At 35.5% G+C, this 26,023-nt stretch overlaps 1 protein-coding gene across 21 annotated transcripts in view; it reads right to left on the bottom strand.

The window, feature by feature from the left end:
• The window catches only part of CDH18 (cadherin 18), a 497,477-nt gene that overhangs the window by 34,083 nt on the left and 437,371 nt on the right, over positions 1-26,023 (bottom strand). For all 21 annotated transcript variants that reach the window (XM_038128610.1, XM_038128601.1, XM_038128611.1 and 18 more), the window contains 3 exons: positions 16,544-16,731; positions 12,489-12,742; positions 1,006-1,142 (listed from right to left, as the gene is read on the bottom strand). In XM_038128610.1, coding sequence (XP_037984538.1) covers positions 1,006-1,142; positions 12,489-12,742; positions 16,544-16,731 — 579 coding nt within the window. The remainder of the gene's footprint in view (positions 1-1,005; positions 1,143-12,488; positions 12,743-16,543; positions 16,732-26,023) is intronic.

The following is a 26,023-nucleotide window of genomic DNA, read 5'->3' as shown; positions in this document are numbered from 1 at the left end:
CTAGTGCTGTAGTGGCAGAAAAGATTAAATTTTAACCAAGAGATGAAACAGATGAAAGCACACCAGGCTCAATAATGTCAGTGGAACCTGTTAGAGGTAAGACCTGCATTTTATCATTAAAAAAAATAAAAAAAAGAAAATGAATATACATAAAAGCATTTCACAGTTTTGATCAAAATCACTGCCACTGAAAGATGTTATCATGGACAGAGTTTGGAGGATTGAATCTATCAATCCAGAATGGCGCTTTTTCTTTCTTCATTTGCCTTGTTGAGCTTTTTAAATTTAAAACTTTGACCGTGGAAAAATAAAGACCCTGCAATACAAAAGCTTAACTAAAATGTTCTTTAAACTCTCCTTGCCTCAAGAAGAAATATTTGTCTCAGACTCCTCAGCCAGATGGCTTTTGATCATTGCAGGGCTTATCTGAGGCAATGGAGACTCATCAAAGTTAGAGGACTTTCAAATGCACAGGTAATATTTATTATACCTTGGTAATTTGCCTATTAAAAGGCCAGAAACATAATCACAAACTGCTAAGCATCTGTTAAATACAAATTAACATGGGCATACAATTGGCATGCAATTTGCTAAAATAGTTGATAATAGATACAAGAAGGAAAGATGAATTTCTCAGACAGTACTAAACACTGTTAACTTCTAAGACATATGAATTGTGAAACACAAATGGCACAAGCTGTTGATTTTAGGAGATTGAATGCTTAGAAATGTTGCTGAGTAAGTTGGCAGCCTTCTGTCCCATGCAGAGAAATCTGGCAAATTTACACAGGTGGACTCACATAGGCATGTGATTTTATTTAATTGTTCTTTGGAGTTAGAGTATTCACATACACACAGAAAACTCTCTTTTATCTGGACTAGCTAAAAACCCACTGGTGATAAAAAGAACATAACATATTAACGTAGTCTTTCTCAAAATCTGAGAGTGGTTATTTTCCTTTCTAATTTTTATTTTTCATACTATGTGCCAAATAAATTATTTACCTATCTCGGAAGCAGCCACTGTGATGTTGTACCAAGGTGTCTCCTCTCTGTCAAAGATCTTGGCAGTCTTAATGGTTCCAGTACTAGCATCAATGGTGAAATACCTATCTTCTTCTGTGTCATGATCAATGAAATATCTATGAAGAAATATAACAATAAATACATATTCATTGTAGTATGTATCATCCAAAGTATCAGAAATCTCTATAAGATTATTACTTTTAAGCTTTTAAAATCACAGACATTTAAAAAACAACCTGAAAAAAATACATAATTTGGAGAAACCCAAAGTAACACCGTATTTTATTTCTTTCATAATCTTTTTTTCTTTTGATACATAACAATATTTACACTGTGAGTCACAAAGATATAAATTGCTAACAGGTGGTATTTTGCACAGCAGTATACAACCCTGTCAAAGGTAAGACACACATGTACTTTGACTAAAAATCATGAAATGGAAAAGCAAAAAAGAAAGCAGAAACTAGTGCATTATTATTCGGCTTATTTGCCTATTGCTGCAAACTAGTGTGATCAGCCTTGGTTCCCGTTTCAAAGCATACCTCTCTGACATTAACTCGGTGACAAGGTGACACATAAGCCATTTGGAACATTACCATTACAGAGTATCAGAAACATCTGGTTCCCAGAGCAGCCATTGGCAGTACCCTAGAAGCAAAACTAAACTTCCCTGCTTTGTTCCCTTGGCTTCTGGGCACTTTGCCTAGCAGGGAAACTAAAAGCCTTGAAGTAGGTAATGGAATCAGAGGGAAGGAACACAAAAGATTGACAAGACTTTTCTCAAAGCCAGAATTTACTATGGCTTTTAACAAATGAAGCAATTACTCAACCCTTTCAAGCCTTCTTGACTAACTCCAGAAAAAAAAAAAAAATTTATATACCATAACTACTTTTCCTGATAATTTTTCATCCCTGCTCTCATTCTGAGAAATTTCATATATATTTCATATATGGAAGGCATGTAAAGGTCAAAATGATTTCTTTTTCCCATCCAATTGCTCTTATTTTTACATCACCAGATTGTAATTCCTAATAAAAAGAGTGGCACACATAAAACTTGCCAAGCACAAAACAATTAAAATTAATTTTATTTCTCTCATTATGTACTTATTTATACCGGTGGTGTAAACAAAAAGCAAGCAAGCAAACAAACCAGTATTTAATTGAATGATATATTAAAGGCAGAGGTGATGTGAAAAAGCAAAAGAAAGAAAGCACTTAGAAGGGAAAGCCGAAATCTGAGTAAGTCACCTTAACTGGTCAAAGGATTGGAGACTCAGTGGAAAAGCCTCCTCAGACAGGATTTGGTGACTTAGGGTAGATTTTCCTAACTGAACCCACCTCTCCTACCTGTAAGAAATGTTTACATCTGCTTGACAGTATGCTAACTTGCCTTTTGGAACTCCAGATTTTCTTGCCAGGCCTCAAGTACTTTCAGCAGCTAAAGAACCATAGTTCGGTCACTAGAGATCAAATCATCCAAACCTAGGATAGAATATCTTTCTTTTCACTAGTTCTCCATCTTTCTTTTCAACATCATGAAGAGTGAAAGCCCTGCTGAATGACTGTTGGAGTTGCTGAAGGGACAGCAGACCTCAGTTCCTACTCATTTTACATTTTTCTGGAGCAAGGATTGTCCTTGATGGTTCCCATTAGCTAAGTCAGAAATTATTTTGCAGTTCATTATTACCAACATCTGAGAATATCTCATTCCAAAATATATCAGAAGTACCCAATAGTGACACTTAGGATGTGCAAGATGGCAGCTCAAGTTGCTTCGAACAAGTGGACTAAGAAGATCTTGATTGTGTAGGTGATGGGGCAATTTTTAAGAGTTTAAGTCAGGAAAATTTTTTCAAAGGACATTATTCACTGTATCGCTAACTGAATGGGAAAAAAAAAAAACAAAACCAAAGAACAAAACAATGATCTTGCCAGAAAAAGAACAAAAAAAGTTAGTGAATATATACACAGCAGTCATTGCAGACACACTTCTGAAAGTTGGTGTGGCTCTCCATGCTTGGTAAACTCAGGAGAGGAATTAAAAGAAAACTCCTGATGAACTTTCATCAGTCACTGATCATGAAATATTGGATGGTGCAGACATCCAAAGAAATTTATTTTGTTTTGAGGAATACTGGAATCCTCTGTGGATGCATCACAAAAAAGAACTAAAATGGACCATACAATTATCCTCTTGGTATTATTTTATGTGGCCCTATTTTTACAAGGTATAATCACCTCTTTAAGGCTGTGCCAGTCTCAGTGGAGAAGTTGTATCTCCCATGTCCACAGATAGCATTGCATTTAACTATTTATAAAAACTTGGAGACAGAGTGGTATCAACCTGTAAAAATCCACAAATCTGCTGTATTTGCTAGAGAATCATGTTGACATCTGAACTTTGTCCAGAAGATACATGCTTCAGGTGGAGAAATACCCCCCCATGCCTTACACCTTATGCTGGGCAGCGTAGGAAAACTGAAGTAGGAAAAATAGTTGGAATGTTTTGATCATACTACTTTTAACACAGAAATAATTAATGTTTGGTTGTGTTGGTCAATATATACACAGAGATACACAAGCATCTTTTATATGATGAACTAGAAGGGTAGAAGAGAAAGTGTGGGAAGCATAATTGTCCTTCAGTTTTCTTGGAGACCTTTTAGTAGTAGAGCTTACAATCAGTTATGCAAAGATAAAATTTAATTACTTCTCTCCTAGTATATTTTTGCTCTAGAAGCCTCCTGATAACAACAAGGATGATTTGCTGAAAAAAGAAATCAAATATTCTTTCCTGACCTGTTCCTATGGAACACATACTGAAAATCCAATATGTACTGCAAAGCCAAATCTTATAATACAAGAGTCTCATCCTGCAAACATTAATTACTCTGGACACTCTTTGCTTATTGTCAACATCAGGCAGTAACTATTCTGTTAATCACTACTGTGCTGACCACAAAGCCATAAAAATAAGGCTATATATTTTTGCAGACAGTAGCTTAAAAATAGACTTATCAGTTAATAGACAAATGCTGTTGTAAGAAAACCTGTTCAGTTAAAGATTTAAGCAAGAAACTTTACCAGAAAGAAATAAAGTACATAAATTTTTATTTCATTTTATAAAATATCTTAGAAAAGGAAGAGTAAGCAACTACATAGAGTGAGAAAAGGAGGTGTGACAAAGACTGAGAGAACCAACCAGCTGATACTCTCTGTGATTGACCAGCTAGAGAACAACAAGAAATGGCCCATGCTGGGACATAACTTGAGTGTATGCCTTTTATCTTTTCTCTGCCTCCTGACAGCAGCACTCATGAGCCTGGGAACCAGCAGCAAAGCCTTGAAGCCAAATGAGGTGGTGGGGAGACATTCTGTTGCTGTGGCTGTCTTGCACTACAGTACCTTCATTCCAGGGCCAATTTATTTCCCCATAGTTCAAACGAATTCAGCCAGGAGAGAAATGCAATTGTGAAGTATGAGTCAGAAGTCATGCCAATCAGCAGGTAACCAATTTTCTCCCTGCAGCAGGTCTGGTACATTAAGGAGAATTCGATGTTCCAGAGCTCCTTAGCAGAAGAATGCCACTGAGAACTACAGCCTTCAACTGTGCTTTCCAGGTGTGAAAATTGAATACATTTGAAGATAGCTTGGAGAAGGTATCCCCTCTGTTTACTGTTCCTTTGCTTTCTTTTCAAACAGACATAGCATAACCTTTGAGAAAGATACTGCTCCTCTCACAGCATTTAAATTAAGCTGATTCAATATGCTGTTCTCACTGAGTTCTCTCTGGTGCTGGCTCCCATCTAACATCCACCAGCTGATCAGCAGTGCCTTGTTGTTTCCATACAGAATTCCTGGCTCACCTCTAATGCTGAAATCTCAGCTCAGCCAGAGTGGCAGTGTTCCATGTCCTAGTCCTAGAGATGTGAGTTGCAGGATCCCTGGGGACACAGGGGAATTCACAGCAGTGAACCACTGTCTCCCAGGAAAGTCCCTGAGAGGCAGGCACTGCTGGTTTGAATTCTATGCAGAAGTCAGCTTCCTGCTCCAGTTCTTATTCCCATCCTCTAGCACACTGCTCGCCTTGAACACAGGAAATTTGAAACATTGTTCATTTGAAGGAAACAAATGTCTAGTTCTTTCTAGACACTCATCATTTCTAGCTGGCAGTTTCTGTCTGCACGTGTTAATCAGTGATCATTTTTCCAGCTAATCCTGCCAGTCAGTGTAGGCTAAGACCAAGCCACGCCCTTCAAGGCATAATTCAGAATTCAAAGCCAGTTAAAGGTTTGTCTTTTCATGACTTTATGAATTTCTTCATAAGATTATGACTGTCCAAAAACATTTCAGGTAGATGTGTTGATGGCAGAACTATATCTTATATCCGAGTTGCTTGTTAGTCAAAGAGATTAACATTCAGATGCTGATAAGCAATAAGGTGCAGTCAGTATTGCATGAGAAACAATTTCATTTTCCTCTACAAGCTAGATACAGCCACAGCTACTTCTCTACTTCTATGACTACTTTTCTACCTACCAGCTAAAGAATGGTATTCCACTTACATACTCTTTTTTTCTCTCTACTTATTATACACTAAACCAAATAAAACCAAGATTGATAGATTGATGCCTATTTATTGGAGTTGCATGACCCTATCAAAATGACTATACTCTAGAGATGTTCAGATATGAAGGCTGACTCTAAAACCATAAAAGACTGTTAATGCTCGAGACATTCTGAAGTCAGTAAAAATTAGAGAAAAATAAAGATGATGTTCTGGCATGAAAAATCTGTCTTTCATGGTCAAAAAGCTGATCTGACAGTGTTTCCTCTCTCAGCTCTCAGGGAGGGATGGAGGTGGCTGTGGTTGACGTGGGATTCTGACCACTATCCTGAGCTGGATTTTTGCTAGTCAGAAGAGATGTAAGAGCATCTTACCAGTTCCTGCTCAAGGACATGAACATGCTTGTTACTGGGAGACCTAGGACACATAATTTGACAGGAACCAAAACTAATTTGAGGCCTCAGGGAACAAAACAGCAAGAGACCTCTCACCTCAACACTATAAAGAAAGGTTTTAAAATGTTTGCTCACTGTGAAGTCAGATGGAGAATTAGTGAAGAAATTGAAGAAAAATTCCCATCTCTCTCCAGCCATTCAAAATCCCTTTTTCTGCTCCTTTTCTGTCTCAGTTCACTGACAGTTTTAGAGAGAATAGTGGAGGAATTATGATGGTTTTGTACTTTGAAGTCTCCTTTGAGGAGGGCCGATTTCTGCCTTTGTCTTCACAAGCACAGGCCTGGCAGAATCTGGAAAATCTCTCATGTTCTCCCACAGGCATACGAGGGAGGGAAGGTTACTCTGCATGATGGCACTGATCTCAGCAAGCTACCCTAAGTAGAGCCAAGAGAGAGTCATAGACTCATTTAATCATAGCCTGGGTTGGAAGAGACCTTGGATAACATCTAGTTCCAACCCCTCTGACATGGGCAGCGAGACCTTCCCCTAGACCATACTGCTCAGAGCCCCATCCAACCACACCTTATGCATTTTCAGTTATGTGGCATCCACAACTTCTATGGGCAACATTTTTCAATGTCTTACCACCCTCACAGTGAAGTATTTTTTTTTGCTAATGTCTAAGCTAGATCAACTCTCTTTCAGTTTGAAGCCATTCCCTCTTGTCCTGTCACTACATGCTCTTGTAAATAATCCCTCTCGACCTTTTGTGTAGTCTCCCTTCAGGTACTGGGAAGCTGCAATTATGTCACCCCAAACAGTCTAACAGTCCACCCATTCCATCCATCTCCTCCCAGTTTACAGAAAATTATGTTGTGGGGGACTGTGTCAAAGGCTTTATTGCAGTCCAGATAAATGACATCTGTAACCCTTTCCTTGTCCACTGGTACAGTCACTCCATCAAGGCCACTAGAATGGTCAAGCAGGACTTGTCCTTAGGGAAGCCATGCTGGCTGTGCACAGGACAGCAGGAAAAAACCTGATTTTATTCCTCCTATATGACATTCAAAGAGCAAGTAAGGCAAATGAAAATAACTAGGAGAAGGGACTACTGTATTTTCCAGAAGAGGAACAGCCTTATCTCTTTTCTCTACTGAGAGCACAGAAACTGAATTGATCTCAGAGAATGGGGGAGATGGCGGGGGGGGGGGGGGGGGAACCTTAAAAACATGATTTAATTTTCAGCCCCTTCCTTTGATCCTTTCAGGCAGTTGTCTTGCACCTCCCTTCAATTTGAATCACAAGTTGAGGTTTTACTCTACCTGTAGCAAATTTAAACTTTACATTAGAAAAGAAGTCTAAAACCTGATTTTTTTTGCCAATATTTTATGTCTTTAAGACTTTAAGATATAATAATAGGAAAGCATAAAACTTATTGGTTGTGTTCTTTCATCTAGGTATAAGCATGCTGCTTAAAATAATATTTACTGAAAACTAACTTTACTTTCTAAAGGCTGATGACAAAAAGTATTCACCTTCAGATGAATCTAAAAGATGACTGAGAAGATCAATGCAGCAAAAGTTAAATTTCTCTGCCTAATACAGGAATTGAGGACCAAATTCCTACACCACATTGTTATAATCACATGCACTTGTAATTAATTAATTTTTTAGTATTCTTTCTGAAAGAAGGAAAGATAAGCTTGTCAATTTAAATCAAAGTAGAACAAGGGAACTATGAATTTATTAGAGTCTTTACATACCAGATGTTGAAAAGCAAGTTTTTGTACTCATTAGTATATACATGTGTACTAACCACTATGATATATTATCCATTTTAAGGCAACAGTATAAGACCATCAGAAAAGTGGGAAGCAGGATCATAGCTGAGAGAGTACTCTTATTCTTCACCAACTTAGCGCAAAATTAAAAGTCAATTTTTAGGACAAAAAAAATTAAAACATTAAAATTATTTTTAGCACAAAATTTAAAAAAGAAAAAAAAATAAAACCCAAAGCAACAGGTTTTTTTCCTGACTTCTGTTTCCTATAGCTGATCAATCTTTGTGAATAAAATGCATTATAGTAAGACATATTACAACATGATTAGGGTCCAACAGAAAATTTACTTGAATTCCAAAATACGAATTTAACAAATCAATCTTCCGAGGACCAAAAAACAAAACAAAACAAAACAAACCACAAAAAAACCCACAAAGTTGCTTTTAGCCAAGCAATTGTAGACCTTCTGAAAAGGGAAGATGCTTATCTTTCTTATCGTTTAACACTACTGTCACAGGCAGAGTCCTCATCAGGACCTGTACCCCATTCACCAGAAGTTTTCTGTTAGATACCAGAAAAAGAAAAAATCTTCCCAGAAATGCATACAACCTAAGTTAAACATAATAAGTGTGTGTAAAAAAATTACTTATCATTAATGCTCAAAACAGTGATTTACCTCCTGTATCCCTGCATGACAAAGTAGCACTCAAAGGAGTGATCTGATGTTACTGTATTTCTATAACTGGATGTCTTCTTTCTCAAACCCTACTCTTAAGTGTATAAGGTTAGCAAAAGCAAAGACTTTCAGTTCTTCACAGTAGATTATCAAACCAGGAAGTTATTCTGGGGGAGCTGATCTATGTCATGGAACTGCTTTCACTATTACATCAGAGCTGCAGAAAGCGTCATGGTCTTAAAACTACGTCTCAGCTCTTTTCTGCGTCACTGCCTTGGAGGTGGCTTGGGGAACAGCTGCAGCATTATGTTCCCAAAATACATTCCACTGGCAACAGACCAGAGGCAGCTGGAAAGCTCCAAGGATCATGTGGAGTATGAGCTGTGCCTGGGTGGACTCACCACCCAAGGATCACCACCTACATGTCAGGGTTTCAAGAGGCCCTGTCCTGAGGCACCACTTGATGCCTTGCCAGTTAAAAGCTGTTTGCACCCCTCTCCATGCAGGTCTTCTGTGTCTGATTTCAGAAAGAAAAAAAGATACTTTCTAAGTAGATATACAGAGATTTAAAATGAATAATGGACTAATAAAAATTGTAATTAGAGTATTTAATAGTCATGCTTTCTTCTGCATTGTGTGGGAACATACTTTTCAAGATCCACTTGCACATCAGATATTATTATAAGATGTGACTTAATGCTGATCTTTTCAAGCAACAAAAGATATGAGTATGGAAGCAGAATACTTGACACAAAGCAATGAAAGGGGATTAGTCTCTCATAAATGTTGCAATAGGGCAGTAATACCTGTGAATGAATGACAAATAAAGATGTTTTCTGTTGATTTAGAAAATAATTTTTAGGCAAATTTTTAAGTGATTTTCAAACTATGCAAAACCCCTTTATAGTTAAAATTAATACATTATGAAGTTTCAATATATTTATTTCTTATGCTTTCTATTATATCTTGCTATTCATATTTCAGTAGAATAATAATCTTATTCTAAACCAGAGCATTTAAAAAGGTTTCCCTGAAAATGTATTTCTATCTTTTTAAAGAAAAAAAAATCAATCAACTTGAAAAGAAAAATCCTTCAGAACAGTCCAAATTGCCAATCAGAAAAGTACTGAATAAAAAGACCCCACTGCTATTAGCTACATTTGTTATTACAGAGATTGTTCTGCTGGGGTTTAAAGACTAAAACAGTAGTACAAGCACTGGCAAAAAGTCAGTGCCTTCTGAAGACAGCTCAGCTCAGGAACAAGATGAAATCACTGTGATGAAATTTCAGTGAGGAAATAAGGACAAAACCCACTTTGTCTCCCTCTACTGATAGCAGCAGATGATGCTATTTATTTTTGTGTTCAGTTCAAATAAGTTAAAAAGATTTCAGCAATGTTAATTACCTTAACTACACTTCCAACCATTATACAAGAATTGTTCCTGCCATCAAAATAAACTGTTTTTTAATTGGTCAGTGAACAAATCACAGCACTGTATCTGTTTTAGAAGCGGAACAGCAAAGTGATATGGTTTCTACTGTGTGTGCCTAAATGCTTCATCAATCTCATACGCGGCAGCAAGTGTCCTTGCAAAGTGGAAAAGATGCACAAGTGGATTAGGAAAGACTGATAAGCAAATCACTGCTCTGTGTCTTGCCCTGTAGCCTCACAGTATTCAGTATTTGGAGATATATCTGAGCCATTTGGATAAGAAGTACTGTTCTGTTACTCCCCTGCTACACAGAGATCAGCAGGTCAAGTCCTATCTCTATCAACTTTCCCAGGAGATTGTGGTCTCTGCTTTCTATGAAAGTTACACTGAATCTTCCTAATTCCATTTTTATAATCACTATTTTCATTTTCAATTAGCTAGGAATTATGGGGAAACAAAGAAGAGATGTGACCTTGTTACTTCTGACTGTCTTTCTGACTCACCAGGGTTTCAGACAAACAGTGGAGACATTTCCTGCAGCACAAAAGGCCATAAGGCACTTAATGAACACTTCTGAGAAATACAGCCCCCTCTGAGTGTCTCCTTTGCTTGTCACTCTTGAGTGGAGCATGGGGCAGGACCCTGCCTCCAAGTGGAGCAGCAGCTCGGGCCATGAAGTCTGTTTTACTTCTCAGGTCACACCTCCTCTAACTCCGAGTTTCCCAAACTGTAGCCAGATCTTGAAATAATACAAAGCCCTTCTGTACTATATCAGTGTTTCTTTGTGAAGCTGAGGTAAGTATGGGGGGATTGGAGCTGTCAATTCTCAAACCAGCATTTCTGGTCCCACAGCAGGAAGCTCAAGCAAAACTTGAGGGCATGCCAACCCAGCCTGGTGTCTGTTTAGAGTCCCACACAGCAAGATGTTAGTTCAGGTCTCAGACAATCAGCATTAAAAGCCCGCACTCTCACAAATGACATGCACTGTCAGTTCCACCAAGATGGATAAAGCCTGGCTAGAAGGTGGACCTGGTCACAATATAATGCCAAGGATATCCGAGCTACCACTGCCCTTGCCCAACCCAACCAACGTAACGTAGTGAGAACTGACTGCCTTCAGATCTTCATGGTTTGGTATGTTATGTTAGTACTATATATTTTTCTCCATTGAGACATTAAGATATGGAAGAAACAACCCAAAAATATATGTCAATTGAGGAAAAAGCATGATAGACTAAAGTAAGAACAATTTTTTCCCTCAATTAAGTTAACAATATGGATACTTAATATTCTGTCCTCAATCACTGGTTACAAATTCAAGTTTGGGAAAAAAGAAAGCATATACAAAAAGCTCAATATTTGAAAATATTTCTCCTTCTGATCCCTCTATCTCCAGATTACTGCCTGTTTCACCCAGAAAATCTACTTCTGGCCTTCCCAGGCTTTGTACAAACTGCTGCTGCTTCCCTTTTGCCAGATTTATCTCTCTCTAGACAAAACTGTTATGGGCAACAGACAGTTGAATTATGGACCAGCTAGTCAAATATGCACTTGCCCTTCCTACTCCAAATTTCCACAATGGTAATTGATCTGACTGTGTTAATAGCTTCAGAATCATGGTATTAGAGCTACAGGCATTTGGCAGCTATTTTTAGCAAAATTTTATTATGTAGGTTACAATTTAGGCACAAATACCATAGTGGAAATTTTTCAAAGGCAATAACTTGCCACTAAGAAATTGCATATATTGATTCTCTGACACAAAACATTTTGAATCTCAGACTATTATCACAAAAGAACCATAAAAGTCTGATGTCTTCATTGCTCTGAAAAGATGGTTTCATCTTACTAAGACTATTACACATACCCATCAGATTTCAACTCAGTCAGGAGACTAAATATTCTTAACTAGCTGAAGAAAAACTTCTTTCCAAGGATATAATTAATGAGTTCTACAAGGATATATCATTATATCGTGGAAAGGAAAAGAATCAAAAAATGTTTTTATGGATATTTTTTGGAAACATTTTAGATCTACTGCCACCTTTGACACATAAAGTTCATATATTGTTCCACAAAATTCATTATTGCACATATTTGATTCTTTTGATGCTTTACTGAAACTAAAGGATGTTACAAAATACTGGGCTCAACCTCAACCAAACTTTTGCAAAAATGATCCTGCTTGTCTCTAAAAGGAAGATGTATCTAAAGCTGTTGCTGTCTTGCACAAGCACCTGGGACAACTACAGTGCAGCAAGTGTGCAGAGGGCCACCACAATTTTGACAGACAGGAGAAAACAGTGCTATGATATTTAACAGATTTATAGCAGGACACCACTGGAAAATCCTTTGCTTGGACCAATGATTGGAGTTACAGTGCACTATTTATTTGAAAGAATTATTTATTCTTTCAAATAAAGGCTGAAGGTTATGTTACTGAATCTAATCTATTTAGACTGATTACAACATTGTTCTGACCTATGTTTCCCTTTATGTACTAACATAAACCATCTTCCTACACTTCAGATTTCCTTAACCATTGAGCTTGTGAAATTCAATATCATGATTGAATAATTAATCCCTATAATTTGGATTTACTATACCTCACTAAACTGTTTGCAGCATCAGGATCATGTGCTGTTACGGTGCCAACAGGAGTCCCAATCTTTGCATTTTCATAGACTTCCATGACATAGGAAGGCATAGTGAAGAGTGGGGGTTCGTCCACATCGCCAACGATGACCTTCAACATCGTTACATCTTTGAATGGTCCCAAGTGCGAAAAGCGAAAATCCAGGTGAGTATTTGCTCCTTCTATATTAAGTGTATATGATTTCTTTTTTTCATAGTTGAGTGGCTGTTGGCAGGAAAAAAAAAATTCTCAGACACATTCTGTTCTCCAGTTTAACCTGCTAGCAACTTAACAACATCTTTTCTGTTTTACTTAAATATTTCTTAATGTTACTGGAAAGGGATGATATTCTCTGGTATTCTGGCAGCCACTGTCATACCTTGTATGTAGAAGGATACAAATGAAGCAGGATGGTTTCAATTTTTCTCTGTAACAGAATATTGAAAAAGATACTAGTTTTGGAAATAGCCCAGGGTATAGAATGAGCCTCAGATTCTACTTTCATGATAATGCAATATCTGAATTTTGCCATCTTTTGGTTTTTATCAGTAAATCCTAAATCCTGAAAAAGCTAGAGACTGATGTATGCTGAATTAAAGTAGCTTCACATCTTAAATAAAAAAGTGTCATAAACAGCAGCAAGGACATTAAAATTCTTTTGGGCATCTCTTTTATTCTCAACTGAATAAAAGCAACTACTTACAGGAAAACACTCAGTGTAAGAGAGCAGATGTAGTCTGTCTATTTCCAACAGTTTCAAAACACAGTCATATCATTAAAAGAAGTTGCATATGCATGGAATTTTTGTAGAACCAGAATTTTTATTTCCATTATGGCATGGCAGAATTCCTCTGATACCAGTACCATTCTGTGGGTACATCACAGTCTATCTAACAAAAACTCTTCATCCAAGTTTAAAGTAGTATTTCCTGTCACCCCAAGGAGTGGCAAAGTAATATGTTAGGCAAGACATACGAGGAACTCTATATATATAGCCTTGTCACTGTCTGTGTGCATTTTGTAGATGAAATCTACAATAAATTTGACTGATGATGTATAAGAATAATCGGTCAGGATTTATATGCACTTTATATATTTGTTTGATTTCTCCTTTGTGTACTTAAGGAAAATTAATTCATTCTCTGAACTTTAAGGCTTTTGTGACCCTCATATTCTCTGTTTCCTTTTCCTCAATGTAAAAGTAAAAAGTTCTAAAGGCATGGAAATTTACCATAGCCTGGTAAATCTATTACTATGCAAGAAAAAACAGCTACGTATACTATTCAAGTAAATTCATAAAGAAATATATGTTTAATAAATTCTAACTCAGATGTCCATTAATTTATGGATTTTTTTGTTATGAGCAGCCAAGTATTGACTAGTGATTTTCATTTCTCTGCAGCATGCATGTTCTAAGAACAAACAGGTTTAAAATAGGACTGCAACTTTTATCTTTGATGTCATTTTGAAAAAGTCAGTTTATATTGACAATGACTGAATTAACTCATATAGGAAGATTAATTTCTCTCAGAAAACACAGGAGGAATGACACAAATTCTACTAGTAAAACAAACTCTTTCTTTTATCTAGTTCTTTGATCAGACAATACCACTTTTTTAAAGGGAAAAATCTATTCAGATAATCAGAAAAAGCTGATATTTTAAATTAGTCAGAGTAGTTTTTTGCTTTCATTTGCTTTTTTTTTCTTCCTATAACAGCTCAATCATTAGCTGTAGATATAAGGCGAGAGACAGACTTGTCTTGTGTCTCTAAATATGCAAAAAATTTCTGTATTTACTTAAAAATTATCATTGTCTGAAGATCATTGTCTTCCCCAGAAAGAAAACAAAACTTTTATATTTTATATGAATTAAACAGAATTTTTGTTCATGCTTTCTATTTTCCCAGTTAATAATATCCTTTCATTACAATTACCAACATAACTTCAATATGCATTTTTTGGCTATGATGATTTTCATGCCAAACTGAAAATGCCAAATGTAGCTCAAGTGACCAATTACAGGGCTAACTGGAAAATACTATACTGTGGTTTGAGTTTCTAATATGAGACTCCCAAAAGGAATCTCGTATTAGGGTAACTGCAACTCCCAAAAGGAGATACAGGATTTTATGGGAAATAACTATCTGTTTCTTGAAGATTTCCAGTTTCATTATGCAAAATTGAAGAGACATGGGCTGTTAGACACTTTTTCTGGGAAACCTGAATGATACTTGCTGACTTGAGGTCAGGAAGGTTCTAACACATTTTTCTGAAAATCATGACAGAGGGGGAGCATGATGACATTATTTTTTTGAAGGACACAGAGAATAATATTTTACTAGGCTATTTTGTTTGAATTTCCTCCAGTTTCTTACTCAAATGAGGAAATGCATGAGGTAAAGTAGAAATAGTAGTTCATAATCAACCCTTTGTGGAAGGATCTTTGAGACAGAAGAATGGCTCCACAGGTTTGTCAATAAGAAAGATAATGAAAGTACTGGATGTTTTGGGTCAGCCCAGCATGAGACTAAAAAAGATTCTAACACTCCCAGCCTTTGTATCAGAATCTTACATAAGGGAAGCTTTAATATTTTGATGAGGATTTCAGGTCATTGGACACAATAATATATTTACTTCTGGCTTTTCCAATGTGCCTACTGTAAATTCTTCTGGAGAAGTACTAGAAGATAAATCATTATATTTTACTGTTATAGAAGGCACTGGTATCTGATATACAAAACTGAAACACTTCTGTTCTTAGTTTAGATTATTTATTTTGGGTGGACTACCAAAAAATTCAGCTTGAAACCCAATCTAAATTTAAAGCAATTACAGCACACAGCATATAATATACTTATTAAACTGCATACAAGATTGAATAAAAAAAGAAAAAACAAAACAAAACAAAAAAAACCCAACCAAGATCACTTTTTAAATACTGTACAAAGGGATAAGGTATCCAAGGAAATAATGGAGTTATTATACACAAATTTCTGTAACTTATAAGGGCCAAACTGGAATTTAACATTACTTAAGCAAAACTTATATCTTCTTGTCTTGATGTAAAAATGACCTAGATTACAGTCATGCGTACATAAAATAACACGTGCTTTTGTCATATTCTAAATAGTAGTGAAAAATTTTTTGAAGTTACTTTGGCAAAACCAGGAAGAAATGTGATTTCACAAATTTTTCTATGTCTTTCAGTTTGTTGCAAATTCCTTCTTTCTGCTTCATGTTTTGAATATGAATAAATGTAGTAGGTAATGAAAATTAGCCATGGTGAGGGTACAATGCTCATTTTAAAGAAGAAATAACAGATTATGGTTTTAGCTATAACAAGGCCATCATGAAATAAATTCAGTGGTATAAAAATGACAGTTTACTTTTATGTGGTTGAAAAAGGTGGGTATTACATAACCTTTACAAAAGACACAGAGTTAAAGGTTTTTATGATACTCAAAGAGATCTTTTAAATATTTATGAATTATAAAAATAATATTTCCTTGAGTCAGAAGCTATTTTTGATGCCTTTAATACATATATATCTACCTGGAAGCAAAAAAAAAAAATATCATGCTTTATGATAGTTTTTTTTTTTATTCTCTTATTTCATATTTTCTCAGGATTTCATTTATCCAGCCATTAATCAAGACCAGAATTCATATTAGCAATTTTGAATATATACTAACTTTTAATTTTTAGGGTCTATGGATACATATAATTTATATGTACATACAAGAATCAGTAACAACAAACCCACATAAGAACTCTCAGCTGACTGGGACAAATATGGGAATTACATATAAATGATAACTCTGCAATAGCTCGCCAAGTAACATTTTAAGTCTTTAGCACAATACTGGATCATTTAGATACAAACTGGAAAGTAAATCAAAGAATAACAGTCTATGAAAATTGAATTACACATTCCTTGCCACAGATAAACTTTCTATGCCAAGATTTAAGCAGGTTGGGGACAAAAGTAGAATTTTTACCCAAATTTTACATCTTCTATGGCTTACCTTTTTCAGAGAGAGAATTCCTTCCCTGGTTTCTTTGTCGGTAGATATGGAGAATATCCCAGCACCATCACCATTTATAATTGTGTACTTCATGTCTGCATTTGAACCAGTGTCTGCATCATTTGCTTTGATTTTGCCAACTGCTGATCCAACTTGAGCCGACTCAGGAACATACAGTTGATAATGTTCTGAAGGGGGAAAAAGCAACATAATAGCTTTGACATTCTTTAGTCAAAATAAATTAGAGAACCATTACCTACTTGATAGATGTCTGAATCTGGAAGAGTATTTACATATTTTGTAAAGTGACAAATAAACCTATGAATTTATTTAGATCCATGAAAGAATTCAAAACTGAATTGTATTTTACTTGAGATGCCTTAATTCCGTACTCAAAATCCAAATTTCCTAATGTAGGATTTTATTTTTCACAGCTATTGCTGTACATCACATAATACAAAAGTTACTTCATAATAGTATTTTTACAAAAAGCAACATAATAGCTTTGACATTCTTTAGTCAAAATAAAGTAGAGAACCATTACCTACTTGATAGATGTCTGAATCTGGAAGAGTATTTACATATTTTGTAAAGTGACAAATAAACCTATGAATTTATTTAGATCCATGAAAGAATTCAAAACTGAATTGTATTTTACTTGAGATGCCTTAATTCCGTACTCAAAATCCAAATTTCCTAATGTAGGATTTTATTTTTCACAGCTATTGCTGTACATCACATAATACAAAAGTTACTTCATAATAGTATTTTTACAAGTTTATATTCTAAGTTACTTCATAATAGTATTTTTACAAGTTTATATTCTCCATAACCAAAATATTTTTATTTCATCAACTTACATTTAAATGCATAGTCAAATGAGTACTTTGGAATTGAAAAATATGTTGCATTTTTTTCCCAAAATCTGATAATTTTTGCAGCATTGCATCAACCTTTTCAACACATGATTTTTACTAAAGAAAAATATAATAAATCTTAATTTTTTACCCTTTGCACAAAAATGTTGACTGCCATCCACAGTAAATGAAAATAAACATAATGGGTACAAAGAAGTATTACACATTGGTGCTTAGAAAAATTTTTCTTTACAACTCTGGCCTCCTTTCAGTGTTTTTGTAACCTGTTAGGTTAATAATTAATACGTGAAATATTTTTTGAGAGATAATTTTCTTAACTGTCTGTATGCTTTTGTGTGAAATTTTCTAAAAAGATCCAAAGTTTTCTGGTGGACAAGAAGCTGCCACATGAAAATAAAAGCAGCAAAGAAACATGTAATTACATAAACCTCAACCTCCATCAGCAACTAAGCCAGAAAAAAAAAGTTTAAAGAAGACTTCTCCAATAATGCTATCCTTATAATACAGCATGGATGATGAAACCTACCAGAACTGAAAAGAAAAATTCACATTCAATCGAAGGTGCGTACAAACCAACAACATACTAATTTCCCATCTAAAAAATCCCAATCCAAATGCCTCCCTGACAGTCTGCAGAGTTTACATCACAGGCCAACGACCAACACAGTAAAAAAAGAAAAAAATCTTCTGTCAATACAGAGCTTCTGAAAGCCTACCAGGTTCCTTTTATGTTCCTTGAAGGCATTCTGTGGCAGTCAGTGCAATAGTGCAAAACTGAATGGCAGGACTGGGGATCAGCAGATTTGAAAGGGGACATATAAAAGTTAACATATTGTTATGGTTTGCTGGGTTTAAGCCAGGTAGCATGACTGCAGAGGTGCCCTTGTTAAACATGTAGAAAAAGAAAGGCAAAATTTAAAGTGAATTCAGAGATTAAACCTGAGGTGTGGCAGAAACCCACAACTGGCTGGATGGATTGAAGAAATTATCAACCTACAGAAGCTGCAATCGGAAAGGGAATAGATATCATCACTAAAATATAACTGCCTTTATTGTCATCTGCTAGAAAACTGAAGATTAATTATAAATTTATATAATTGCTTGCACAACAGTTCCTAAACCTATTTGTTGTTTTGAATTATTTTTTTCATACTAGCCCATAGTACTAGTAAACAACTAGTGGTGTGATAAGGATGGACAAGTGCACTAATCTTTGTTAGTATAAAGGAAAAGAGATTTCATAGGAAAACAAAAAAAAAAAAATAGCCCTTATTCATTTGGAAATCTTAAGGAAAATAAAAAATTTCCAGCAGAACAAGAGAAAAAATAGAACTTAACATGGAAAAAAAATACCAACATTGTAACAGGGCAATTACTTAATTCAATTAAAATTCATAGTTAATACTTTGATGCAATTCTTTGATATGCCTGTAAAAGCCACCTACACAAATTTCCAAATAAGTGCCCTGCAAAATGTTGTGCTTACAGATGATGTCAACTGACACTTTTGTATTGCTGGTTGCTTTATTTCATACATAAAATTATAATAATGGGATGAGATTAATTTCAAAATTTACTTAGTGTTGAAATAAATGCAAAATATATTTTTTGACACTATTGCTCTTCCAAAAAGGAAAAGGTTAAGGCCATTAAGATTATGTTATATAATCAAGCCACATCAGGAACTGGATGTGCTATAATTCATATGATAGGGTGAACTAATTGGAGACTTTCAAATAGTTGAGCTTGTTCAAATATATTTATCTACATGACACTATGCTCTGCTTTATAATCACTATAATCACACCCCACATGTTAGCCATCTGTTTCAGAAAATTGTTTTACTGATACCTGCTTCAAAGACTCTGAAATACTAAAACTTCAAGCAAAACAAATATTTGAAATGACTCATAAATTGTCATTTTTTGTAGAGCTGAAGTTTTAAAAAATATAGATAGACTTAAAAAAAAAACTGTTGAAAAATAAATAAAAGAATTTTAGGTCAGAAATGTCTCTCAACAAGTATTTAACCACTGCTTCATAAAGACAGGCTGACAATATCTCATACAGACATGAGCCAAATAGATAAATACAAAAAATACTATCTAAAAAAGCAAACAAGCAAGAAGATAAAATTAAGCAACATGAAGGTTAAACTATTACAGACATTACAGACATTTTTTTAGGCTAGTGGTGAAACTGGAAATGTTAAACATTGAATAGCTGTAAACTTTATTGCTAGCAAGAGGAACTGACAAAAGGCTCAATCAAGCACTGGAACAGACTTCCCAGAGAAAAGGTCGCAGCACCAAGCTTGTCTGAGTCCAAGTGGATTTGGACAATGCTCTCAGGTACACGCTTTGACTCCTTGGGTCTCTCCATTGGGACTTAATGACTCACATGTGTCCTTTTAAACTCAGAATAATCTGTGTTTCTGATTCTATGAATGTTTCCTTGGGCATTGCAAAAGAAAGTTTGATAGGACAGTGTAAAATATGGGATGTGTATACTGTGAATTTACAGTTCTGTATTGCAAACTATGAGTCTGTCTCAACCCTCTAAAACAATTGATTGGGAAGATAGGAGCCCTGATGATCAGGTATGATCAGTTTATAACAAAACTTTTCCACCAAATCTGACCATGTGGAACAGATTGTTTTTATTCTTCCAGCATTGAAGACTTCCAGGAGCTGTTGTGAAGCAGAAATCCTTTGGGAATGGTCTAATTTTTTCTAGAGGACCTGGCCTGTTTCTTACAGACCAAGAATCTTGGCTGATTCAGTTCTCAGCTTTTATCACATTCACTCACATGCCTTCCCTTTGGTCATGATATGAGGAATTTAATATTCTTTTCTGTGTAATGTACTGTATAGGATACCACTTTGCTGGACTTTAATCTATGCTAATTGAAACATTTTCCAAATTCAAGTATATGATCTTCATCTTTCAGTAAACTTTACGGTTTATCTGTCATTATAATACAGAAATAATTTATCTTTAGGACAATATATTTGAATTTCAATTAGCCTATGGGCAACCTCTAATGCTGTATCTTACTCTCAGAAAAGAGAGTTCTCTCTGTCTGAACATCTCAAAAAAGTGTAACAGTATTTAATGAAAATCAATTAGCATACTATTGAAATTATTGTATTTATTAATCTATTCTATTCTGTTGATAATTTTGGTTTACTTTTATAGGTTACAATGTCTTCTTGAACAGTAGACATTACCATATTTAACAATGGGATGGAGAAAAGAAAATACAGAACACCAACTTGGGAAAAAAGTGTTTATTACTCTGGAGGGCAGGGCTGCTTCTCAGAGGGACCTGGACATGCTGGAGAAATGTGCTAAAACAAACCTCATGACATTCAGAAACAGCACCGGGGGAGGAATAATGCCATTCATCAGTACATGCTGGGGCCAGCCAGTTGTAAAGAAGTTTTGCAGAAAGGGACCTAAAAAGGACCTCTCAAGGCTTTACTAGACAAGACTCTAAGTGACTTGGTGACTTGATTCAACTGAACCTGTTTTAAGCTGGGCTTTGGGTAGTTTTACTTTATCAATTCTCATGTGAACCTATGATCCTGTCATTTACAAAGGTATGTCTCATGTTTCACTGCCTGCCATCTTTGATAAAACTAAAGCAGAGGTTCAGCTGTGGACTGTGCCCAATCCTCCTAGGTAGCTTTCCTTGAGAAAGCTATTTTTCATTCACAGAGCTGCTTGTTTTCATTACATGTAATAGATTATTCTGGGTTTCTCTTTAGTGACTTCAGTCTTTTTAGAAGCCTATTTGTCACAGTGCGTCTTGGACATATGTCACATGTTCCTTTACTATGCTTATTTTTGATATAATAAATCCAATTGTAATCCATCATCATTATAAGTACAGAAACTTTTATGATTGCAGAAGTTCAGTCAATTTTATATCTACTAATTTTAATCTGAATATTCCTTTTGATAACAAAATCTCTTTCATAAATCTAAGCTTAGAAATTTTCAAGAGGTATGTTTGGCTTATTCTTCTTCCCTGCCAAAAAACCTGATGCTATTGCACTTTCTAAATGTATTTGAATTATAAGTGAGGTTTCTTCTTATTTGCAAATATGACAATCAAAAAACTTCAAAACTCAAACCCTTCAAACTTTTGCTTGCCTTGAAAGTCTGAAGAACTCAGACTGTTCTATGGCCCAATTTAGAAAAAAAAAAAAACCAAACCCAAATATTCTTCTTTGATGCAAGAGATTCCTTTGGCTGAAACAAGACTTGCACATCTCAATGTCTCAGCTTTTTGCATCTCAGAGTAAAACAGGAGTTATGATTGCAATTAAGATTTTAATCAGTGATGAGTTTATGTTCCATGACATTTTTGCCTTTAGAGACAATAACTGAAAGTTCTTGAAAACTTTCTGACCTCAGAATACTGAACTTTTGATCTCGAGAACAAAAATATTCTGCCTTCTTGTAAAAAATGTGATGTTTATGCTGTTCATAGCTAAAAGCAGAAACAAAGAAAACTGAGTTTCTTCTAGATTTTCAGATTTACTACTTGCCTTTAGGTATTGAATCCCCAAATACATATTTTCTATGGAAATGACATGGGAAAAGCAATATATGCAGTCCATAATAATCACTAATGAGGAACTTAATTGTTGGGTGTGATCTGTAGCAGTCTCTACAGGCTGTGCTCTGTTCAGCGCATTTTATGCTACTTAAAGGGGAACCATGGCTGCATTAGGAAGCTTGGGTAAAGAAGGGCACAATAGCAATACCTGTAAAAGGGTTAAAATCCATTTGGACTGTGTTTGTTTTGTTGTTTGTATGCTTGCTTTTCCCTGGCACTAGTACAGCTAGAATTGTGATCACACTGGGGTTTAACTTCATAAAGGACATGAAAATTAAGGCTTTCCAAAAAGTACTCCTCAAAATGGAGTGGTCCTGCTTCCAATTCTCTACTCTGAGAGAAAAATAAACAACATTCCCTCATTCCCAAAACCATTACAGTCTTATACAAAAATCCATAGAAAAACAAACAAACCAACCTACAAAAACCTGCACTTTTTTTTTTTCTGTCTAGAGTGTTTTGAAATTATTTTTTTATGTATGATATATGTAATTCAGAATGGATGTGGTACACAGAAATCCTTATGGACAATATTCAATAAAATGAAATAACACTCCACGGTACTGTTGTGAGTAAAGTTGATGCACCCACCTGGTGCTAAAACTCAGTATGTAGACCACATATTTATTACAAGTATTTAATCTTTGACATAAATATATTCCCCCCCATCAAACTTTCTGTAATATTTGAATTCCATAAACAATTCTGTCACCAAATTTTATTGTCATGAATTTTCATTAAAGAAGACTTTTACTATAAGATATTCAATATTCTTGAAAAGTATTATATTTAGTTAATTAAATTTTACAATAAAAACTGACAACGGAAATCACACATATTCTGCTCAGGAAAGAGAATATAATGAGATTTCTTATGTGATCAAATATCATTAAATAATTAAATAACTCATGTTAGATTTCAGTGATATATGAAATAACTTGGTAGCTTTAACTTCAAATATTGTACAAAAATCAGAGCATACCATTCCTCTCACAAAAAAAAAAAAAAAAAAGAAAAAAAAAAGAAAAAAAGGAAAAAGATAATTAAATAAATCACTTTAGATAACATTTTCCAGTCTATGGGAGCATACTCTCAAAGGTACACATACCTTTATTTCATATGTCCTAACTTCCTTTTGAACTTAATGAACACATCTCAAGTAATGTGTTTCTCATATGTCCAAGGCATCCCATACATGAATGATTGATTCTAGCACGTTATAGAGACACAGTATCTCTCATACAAAGAGAGAAATTTTAGAAGATCACTCAGCAAGGCTTGGTTATTTTACCACTCTCTAAAACAGCGTGCTGTCATTTTGCAGCAACCTTAAAGTGATTTTAAATACTTCTAGAAAATCAAGCCCAAACATACTTCCCTGTTTGAAATTTATATCTTCACCAGGAAATATAGGCACACAATAGCAGCTTTTCCCTGTTACCTTTGCTCCTGGCTGTCACAGTCAGGAGGAAGTTTCTGAAAACTGACAGAAATAGAAACCTGATACCTGCTCCTCATTCTGTTTCTAATGTAACACTTTAGCCATTAAAAAAAAAAAAAAAAATAAAAAGACAGAGGCCTTGTGATAATTCTCTGTAAAGTCAGAAAATCAGTATACCGAACACAAACTGTACTCACAAAGGAAGTATCACTCACTAGGCATCCACTTTGAAACCTGAGCGCTGACTTTGAAACCTCAATCAATTCAACATATATCTACCTTTAGGAAGATATGAGATGAAAAATACTTTTCAGCACCACAGTTATGTTGTGCAACTATTACATCAAAATGTAATAGTCACACAGATGAGAAGTGATGAGCATGAAATAAGAAAAAGATATTAGTCTAATTATAATGAAAAAAATTATAATAGATACGCAATGTTTAAAAGTAGAAAAATTTCTGGACTGAAATGCTTCTTAATACTCCTTGGATACTGGATCATTGCTGGATTCATCCAAATGTAGAATCATAGACTCATAGATTGACTTGAGTTGGAAGGCACCTTAAAGACAATCTGGTTTTAACTTCTCTACGAAGGATAGGTACACCTTTCACTACGGCAGGGTGCTCAGAGCCCCATCCAACCTGGCCTTAAACACTTCCCGGTATGGGACATCCAAAGCTTTTCTGGGCAACCTGATCCAGTGCCTTTTGATACCTAGTCTAAACTTACTCTCTTTCCCTTTTAAAAATGTCCCCCCTTCTGATATCATTACCTGCCTATGTAAAAAGTTGTTCCCCATCTTTTTCATAAGTCCTTTCTATGTACTGAAAGGCTGCAATGAGGTCTCTCTAGAGCTTTCTCTTTTCCAGGTTGACAACCTTAGCTCTTTGAGATTGTTATCATCAGTGAGGTGTTCCAGATCTTTCTTCACCTTCATGGCCCTCCTCTGGACCCACTCTAGCAGGTCCACATCCTTCTTCTACTGAGGACTCCAGACCTGGACACAGCACTCCAAGTGGGGCTTCACAAGGGCAGAGTAGAGGGGGGCAATCACCTCCCTCGACCTGCCGGCAGCAAGTCTTTTGATGTAGCCCAGGATGCAGCTGGCTTTCGGGGCTGCAAGTGCACACTGACTGTTTATGTCCAACTTCCCACCCACCAGAATCTCCAAGTTCTTCCTTCAGGGATGCTCTCGCGGAGTTCTACTCCGTTTTCATGTCTGGGATTGCTCTGACCCAGGTGCAGACCTTGCACTTGTACTTCTTTAGCTGTATTAGGTTCATATGGTCCCACTTCTCAAGTCCATAAATGGAACAATGAACAGCATATAGATTATACTACATATGCAAAAAATCTAATTTAAAAAGGTGCAGTTGATCAGATGTCAGCAATCTTATAATAAACCAGTTATGATGTCCTTATTTTATTTAATATCTGAATTCCTGAGGACACAAGACTTTTGAAATCCTTTTAAGTCAATACACTTTAGTAGTTTTTAACCCTTGTCCAATATCAGGCAAATCTAGCAGAAGGACAGAGACCTAAAACTCATTATATTTCTATAAGCCTCTTAGCAGCTACTGGGTGAAAAAATGAAAAAGACCTGCTAAAAAACAATCAGAGAAAGTTTTGCTTTCCTCTCTCATTTGGCAGGAGCCAAGTGATGAAAGAGAAGGCAGATAGCCCTGGACTAGTCACCTGGTAGGACAGAAGAGGCTGAAGTACGTGGCAGTGGGGAGTGAGCGGGTGCTGACTTTTCATGACAGGAAATCACGACAGTTCTCATGACAAGAAATCATGAGAACTGGATGTACCACATGGAACTGGAGATTCAGAAAGGACCACAGTGGAGTATGAATTTCAAAAGAAAATGAGTAGCAGATACTTTTACACTAAGTTAACTAATGAGTTATAATAACAAGGCCAGATAGTAGATACCTTATTAACACTGAACAGAGTCAATGTCTCCTTCTAGGATGTGAGTTTACTTTTTCAGAACTAACAGGAGCATCTTCATATCACATTCCTATTTAAACCTGGCTGTGCACTTTTCATACAATGATATTGTAAAAAGAGAGGCAAAACTAATTATGCATACACATAATTCCATGTTATGTTTACTATTGCCATGAAACTATCAAGCCTCAAAAATCAAACTTTATAAAAATTGCTTTTACATACAAATGAGTTGTATTTAAATTCTGCTTTATCCTAAAAAACTGAGCTATTTGTATCAAAAACCAAAATCTACAAATTAGAGTCTAGATCCAGCAACTATAGAAGTTCTACACACTGGCCAGAATGTGATCATAAGCACTTGATGTACAAAGCATGATAATAGAAGCCTCTGCCTGGTGTGATGGTCTTGACGCTATCAGAATCTCTTCATACTAAACAAAATACAGAGAATTTATTCATCTTAAGCAACACCTGGGAGAATTAATGAAATAAAAGTATACGGAATATTCTGATGTAGCTCTGGGCTGATAACAGTGCCATTAGAAGATGGAATATCTTCTATCAAATT

This window comes from Motacilla alba, chromosome 2 (assembly GCF_015832195.1).
Source record: "Motacilla alba alba isolate MOTALB_02 chromosome 2, Motacilla_alba_V1.0_pri, whole genome shotgun sequence".
Taxonomy (NCBI): domain Eukaryota; kingdom Metazoa; phylum Chordata; class Aves; order Passeriformes; family Motacillidae; genus Motacilla; species Motacilla alba.
This window is presented reverse-complemented; position numbering and strand designations above follow the sequence as displayed.